Here is a 7,303-nt window from a genome sequence, read left to right on the forward strand (position 1 = left end):
ATTAGGTAAATGAATTAACATGATTGTATTGCAATATAAGTTTATTAATGGACACTGAAGTTTGTATTTCATATAACTTTCACATATTGAAAAATATTCTTGATTGGTTTTCCCAACTATCTGTTATTTTATTTTATTTTATTTTTATTTTATTTTATTTTATTTTATTTTACCATAGGGCACATGAGTTCACTGGGGAGAGACAGAGAAGAAAAGTGAGAAATCATCCCCCAGTGGGGGTGGCCACATCAAATCCCTTCTCCTCTGGTTTCCTCTCAGGATTTTGGGAATGCACACACATGCGTCTGTCATGATTCACCAGCCACCAGGTCTGGGACTCAAACTGCAATTGACCATGTGGAAGTCCAGCTCCTTAATCACTATGCAACCTGCGGGTCCCATATCTCAACCATTTAAAACTGTAAAAGCCATTCTTCACATACGGGCCACTAAAAAACAAGTAGTAGGTTGCATTTTTGCCCCCAGACTATAGTTTGTCAATCCCTGCTTTAGACCATGGTAAGTATGTTGGGCTTCATTTTAATTCAGAAAGCCTACCAACTATGCAAGAATGACTTCTCCAAAAGCTGGTGCAAGCCTTGAAAATATGAGCAAAGCAGGTAGTCTAAGATGGTACATCTCTTTGCAGGATGGTACCCGAGTCATAGGGAAATGTGGTGGTTACTGTGGAAAATGTACTCCATCCTCTGGTACTGGCCTGGAGGTTCGAGTTTTATAGCTAAGGTAAGTAGTCCTATGTCTTTCTGTCTTTTTTCCTATAGCCTAATGATGAGCAGTGGGAGGTCAGTTTCCCTCAGACAAAGTTAGTGTTAAGTATCTCAAAGTTGACCTAATATTATCCTCTCTCTCTCTTGCTCATCTGTCCTCACCTGACTGAAGCCAGCTGGTTCTCTCTCCCCAAACATTAGCTCCCTAGGCTTCATGCATCACATTTCTCAGGTACCACATCAATGGGTTTCTGATGGATCCAGGGGTCGGATTTTTTTTCCTTTTGTTTTTCAAGACAGCACCTTGCTGTACTGCTTAGGTTGGCCTCAAATTCACAATTCTCCTGCCTTAGCCTCCCAAGTAGCTGAGATTACAGGTATATGGCACCGCAGCCAACTTGGAAGGGATTACAAAATAAAATTTTTTAAAAAATTTGTTTTAGAATTTTACAGTTTATCATTATTATTATAATTATTTTAATTTGACCAGAGAGAGAGAAAGAGAGGGAAAGCAAGATGCAAGTTGCCAGGTTTGGGACTTGGCCACATGGGAGTTTAGCACCTTAGCTACCTTACCACCTACTGGCTCCAGAGAATATTTTTTTAGAGATATTTTTGCTATAAGGTGTGTGCACTCACCAGAGAGACAAAGAGGCAGAAAGCAAGAAATCACCCCCCACCAAGGGGGATGACCATGCCACAATCCCTTCTCCATTCTCCTCTCAGAATTTTTAGGCACACATGTACATACACCTGGCATGAGTTTCAAGCCACTCTGTCTGGGACTTGAACCATGGTCGACCATGTGAGAGTCCAGCACCTTAACCACAATGCCACCTGCTGGCCCGGGAATCTCTATTTCTTAATACAGGGAATTCTGTGTGGTAGGTGACCTACAGATCATCTTTGAGAAATACTGCCCAGGAGAACAACAGCAACAACAATAATAATATAATAGCAATGGCATCTGTTGAACCCTCACCATACTAAGCACTTTCTAGGCATTATTTCCTTGAACCAATCACAGTGTCCTGGGGGCTGTGATCATATACCTACCTAAAATCAGATGGTTGACAGCTTCCATTGGAAGAGGTGGTTCCCAAGGAACAAGAAAACCACATGGCATGGCTGTCATCCTTATTTTACAGATAAAGAAGCTAAAGCCCAAAATAATTAAGTGGCTTCCTTCACGTCACAATGAATTCCCTTGACAGAACTGAAGCCAGTGCTTTCAGTCACTACACTTTGCTATACCTTTGCCACTCACAGTTTGGTCCATGAGCCAGCATGATCACCATTATCTGGGAACTTGTTTGACAGGCAGGCTCTCCACCTTAATGTTATACCTATGCAATCAAATCTGCATTTTAACAGTCCACAAGAGGCATGCAAGCTAATGGCTTGTACTTCCTAAACTAACTCCAATATTCTAGTTAGAGCTTCCCCTACTGGACAAAAACTGAACTGGACACTTCATATCATCTGAGTGCCTTCAGCAGTACGGGATGAACACAACCAACTTAGGGGACCCTCCTGCATCTTCCTTCAACCTTCCAGTCCATTGCATCCTGACACAGGAGTACCTATTTGACATATGTGTCAGTATTTTAATCTTTCATTAAATATTTACATTCAATACCCTGATCTTAAAGTGGGATTTTCTTTTGCATTAGAGAAAGGAAATAAATTATTACCTTAAATAATAGAGATACCCAAGTGGTATTCCTGCTTCAGACGTGGCTGGATCCAGAGGCTCAGAGTCTTCAGTACTCTTTCTCTTTCCATTTATCAGTAATAATTACCTCATAAGTGGCTTCATTCTTAGGCAGATTATCTCCCCCACAGTCCCTGGGTGCAGTTCTGGGATTACATCATCTTATTTTATGATCCAAGTATAGTGCTTCTAGGACTCCTGAGGACACTATAGAATCTGAATATTCTCAAGTCCCTCTTATAAAATTCATAGTATTTACATATGTCCTATAAACATCCTCCCATATACTTTAAATCATCTCCAGGTTACTTGTAATACCTAATGCAATGTGAATGCTATTTAAATAATTGTCACACTGTACTATTTTATTCATATTATTTTAGTTATGGTGTTGATTTTTAAATTTTTTTCCAAATATTTTTTATCCACGGTGGTCGAATCTGTATGTGCAGAACTCATAGGTATGAAAAGTTGACTAAAACATACTCACCCTCAGCATCCATTCTGTAAAACATTTTGTTTGGTTGTGACTAGGTCACATGGACACTTTTGAACCAATCACAGTGTGCTGGGTGCAGCAATCATGCATCTGCCTAGAACTAGGTCACTGACACATTCCATTGGAAGAGGTGGTTCTCGAAGAACAAAAAAGGATTTCTTACCAGAAGGAAGATGGGATAGAGATAGGTGAAATCAGCAGGGAATTGCTAGAAATCCCTCTTTTACTTATTTAGAGAAGTTTTTGCTGTAGGGTACGTGCGCTCACCAGAGAGACAAAAAGCAAGATTTAATCCCCCCCCCGGGGGGGATGGCCACACCACAGTCCCTTCTCCTCCGTTCTCCTCTGGGGATTTTGAGCATGCATGCTCACACACACACACCTGGTGTGTTTTAAGCTGCTGGGTCTTGGACTAGAACTGTGGTCAACTATGTGGGAGTCCAGTGATGTAACCATTACACCATCTACTGGTCCCAGAAATTCCCATTTTATATATATTTGTTATACTTCATATTTAATGAGATACATTATATATTGTATATGTGTTATGTGAAATAGGTAAGTGCATAGATATATAAAATATTTACATATAGAAGACTAGAGGAATTAACAGTATTTGAAGAGCAGTTGTCTTGAGCAAGAAGGTGGTTTCAGGGTACTGGTTTCTCCTTTTTTTCATTCTTTATTACTTCCCTGAAAACTTCATGTTTCTTACAACAAACAAATACTACTGTTAAACTTTAGGAGAAAGAGGTGTTATTTTTAAATTTTATGTGTCAAAATGTATGATTTACTTACTTGTCTATGTCATTTGAGGCAGAAGGTTTATATATCCTGGCTTGTTTATTTCATTTCAGGTGCTCTGAAGAGGAAGCCATTATGGGATGGATGAAGGATAGTAATGCAATACCTCCACCTGAAATTTGGGTGCATGTGTGTGCGTGAGAATTTGTATGCATGTGTGCGTGCATGTGTGTGTACATATGCATATATAAATATACATATATACACATACATATATCTATACATATATATGTGTGTATATATATATATGTGGAATATCCTAATGATGTAAAGTTTAATATTTATGTTTGGAAATTATTTATTGTGATGTAATATTTTTGTACGTAAAATGATTCTATTATGACTGCCTTTGCATTATTTTGTCCCTTGCAGTCAGACCACTGCATTTTACGTACTCTACATTATATGTAGTACTATGACAAAAGTGATCCTTCATTATCACGGTACACTATTGTTTACTTCTTATCTGTAAATTTTTTCTTGTTACTTTTTAAAAATTGTAATTTGTTTTTTTAAAACAACCTAGCCATCATCCAGGTGCTATGACAGTCATATTAAGGGTATTTCTGACACTTCTAGGAAAGTAGCATAAGCCAATAAGTAAGTTAGTGATAACACGATTGTACCAACTATTATGTTAAGAATCTATTCAGTTTCATGTGATCTCTGGGAAAAAATAAATGCTGCCTTGGTGCTAATAGAGTATGTATTTAAGTGACCTTCGGACTCAGAATTGTAAACACTTTTTTTTTAATTTACCAGTGGGCACATGTGTGCACCAGAGAGGGACAGAAAGAGAGAGGGGAGAGAGAGAGCATCCCCCAGTGGGGTGTGGTTATGCCACAATCCCTTCTCCTCCATCTCTCCATCTTGTCAGGATTTTGGGCACACACGCACATGCACCTAGTGTGTCTTTCAAGTCTCTGGGGCCAAGATTCAAACCACTTAGTCAGGTTTGTGGGATCCACCTCCTTTAACCAGCAGGCCACTGGGTCAATCCTGTAAACATTTTTTATAAAAAGGAGGAACAGAAGGACAATTTCCAATGGCAAAATCGCTTGGATAAAGTAAGACCAGGTATTTACCCTCATTTTGGACATGCTTTTTTAAAAGACTTGGACTTTGCTCTTGTTGTTATTGTTGATATGCTTTGCTTCAACCCACAGTGTCTTGGTTTCCCTGCAATCAAATGGAGAGAATAGCTTCATTTCAAAGTGACACTGGGAAAGAGGTATTCTCTTGCCATTTTGCTAAGATATTTTAAAGTCACATACAAGTTTACCAATAGCAAGACAACGCACAGAATGGGAGTGATCTTCACACCCTACCTTCTGTCACCTTTGGAGAAGTTCAGAACTAGGTTCTAGTCATCAAGATTGTATTCAGAGTGGAAACATAGACTGATGATGTGACTTCTCTTCAGGCCATGAACCTAACACTCTGCCAGTTTTCATAGTTGCTGTAGTGATTGACATTTGTGTGAAGAAATGAACTGTGGAGTTACAAGATGCTTGAGTTTTTCTGATCTTCCATTAGTCCACTTTCTGTTACTTCCCATTTTTTAACTGCCAGAAAGAAACCAGTGTAGGAGGGAGCAACCCCCCCACCCATGGGGCATGGTCGTGCCAGTCACTTCTTCATTTCTCATCCTGTTGGAATGTAGGGGATGCATCCACATGTGCCTGGTGTGTTTTTCAACCCTCTAAAGCTGAGATTCAAACCTTGGTTGGTCATTTGTGATCCAAGTCCTTTGGCCATTAGACTATAAGGTCAGTCCATGCCTTAACAAAATCAAGATGCTGATGCTGTCCTGTCTGTGCCTTCACTGTGACTGAAGAAAAGCCATCACCAGTGGCCCATCAGACACACTTGGTTTGAGAAGTTCTATTCATTTCCAAAAACCAAAGATACTTGGAAAGACCTGGCAGTGTTCTCCAACTCCTGACAAACTCCAGAGTGTTCCAGGAAGTTATACTCAGTGTATGAATAAGTCTTATTCTACATTACTAATACGTTTTAAAATATATTATCAATAAAAACTATGACCACATCCAAACATTGTTTCACATGGTTTCTGGAGTCTTGATTCAAGTTGGAATGAAAATGTCTCTAGTTTTTAAAAATGCTAGGTGAAGAATTGCAGATTATCTTTTTTCTTAATTGCCAATGGGGTTGTGCAATTGCCAAAGAGAGAAAGAGGAAGATAAGAAAACAAGCCCCAAGAGAGTATAGTCATGCTACAATCACTCCTACTCCATTTCTCCATCCAGTTAGAATTTTGGACATACACACACATGTACCTGGTGTGTTTTTCAAACCACTGGGGCCAGGATTTGAGCCATGGTCGGCCATGTGAGATTCAGCTCCCTTAACTACTCTCTAGGGCCAGTCCTAAAAATTAACTTCATTGTTCATTATTTTTCCTCAGCCAGAATCTAATCATAGGACCCACTTGGGCTGCAGAGCAGTGGGGAATTGGGATTGTTTCACATAGCATATTGCCATACGGAGTAGTATGAGGCCTCTCTTCTAGGAAAGAAGGAAAAATGGATTTGAGAGGCAGTTCGAAGTCTGTGCAACAGATCAACTACAGAGACCAAATTAAAAAGACCTGGAATTGTGACCATTGTAATAATAAAAACAATAGAGTGATATGGTTAGTAAAATCAACAGAAACTGACAACTGATAGATTTGGTGTGAACTGTGGAAGGAAGGGCCCTGGTAAAAATTTTAAAAAGAGGTTTTATTTTACTTATTAATAATAATATAACCATGGTAATAGGATGATGAATACTTGTATGAATGAATGTACAAGCCCTAGTGGCTTAAAAAATATGCTGGGTGCATGTGCATACCCCAAATCCTACCAGGATGGAGAAATATAGAAGACAGAATTATGATGTGACCGCGTCCCATTGTGAATTGCTTACTGCCTCTCCCTCTGTCAGTCTCTGTCAATTACATGCACCCTATAGCAACAACAACAACAAAAAAAAAAAAAAAAAAAAGAGAGAAGAGAGGTAGGGAAGGAAGAAAGGAGTGGGAAAGGGAGATGAGAGTGTCCAGTACCAGGGTGTGTTGCTGTTGTAAATAGGGTGGTCAGAAATTCCTTCTTTACAAACTTCCAGCTAGAGACATAGCTGTGGGTCAGTGTCAAAACCTGCCACCCATCTCAGTGGGCCTGGAAAATCGCCTGTCACCAACAGATGGCGGGAGAGGCCCTGCTCTGTCATTTTAATCTCAAATCCATGCTATCACATTGCTAAGCCTCTGATTTTTTTCTGCTGTTGTAGAAATGACTGTGCAGGGCGTGTCTGAGGTCTTTAGAGGTCCTAAGCCCTGAAAAGATCATGCTGCCACTCTCAAATATGGACCTCAAAGTTTAAAACTACAGACCACCAATGTTGTCTTTTCTATGTAGAATACTTTTTCTTTTAAATATCAAATATCAATTTTCCCATAAAACCTAAAGACCATCTTTGCTGTAGCCCTAGGCATGTATGTTTTTATCACAGTGATATCAGAGAAGGGCAAAAGAAGTGAATGTTGAAAGCACC

The 7,303-nt window shown here is 39.5% G+C and overlaps 1 protein-coding gene across 2 annotated transcripts in view; it reads left to right on the forward strand.

Annotated features, from left to right (window-relative positions):
• ADAMTS9 (ADAM metallopeptidase with thrombospondin type 1 motif 9) overlaps nucleotides 1-3,927 on the forward strand; it is a 190,574-nt gene extending 186,647 nt beyond the window's left edge. For both annotated transcript variants that reach the window (XM_006158026.3, XM_006158025.3), the window contains 2 exons: nucleotides 650-744; nucleotides 3,799-3,927. In XM_006158026.3, the coding sequence (XP_006158088.1) occupies nucleotides 650-739 (90 nt within the window). In that variant the 3' untranslated portion in view covers nucleotides 740-744; nucleotides 3,799-3,927. The remainder of the gene's footprint in view (nucleotides 1-649; nucleotides 745-3,798) is intronic.
• The last annotated feature ends 3,376 nt before the right edge of the window (nucleotides 3,928-7,303 follow it).

This window comes from Tupaia chinensis, unplaced genomic scaffold (assembly GCF_000334495.1).
Source record: "Tupaia chinensis unplaced genomic scaffold, TupChi_1.0 Scaffold000569_1, whole genome shotgun sequence".
Taxonomy (NCBI): Eukaryota; Metazoa; Chordata; class Mammalia; order Scandentia; family Tupaiidae; genus Tupaia; species Tupaia belangeri.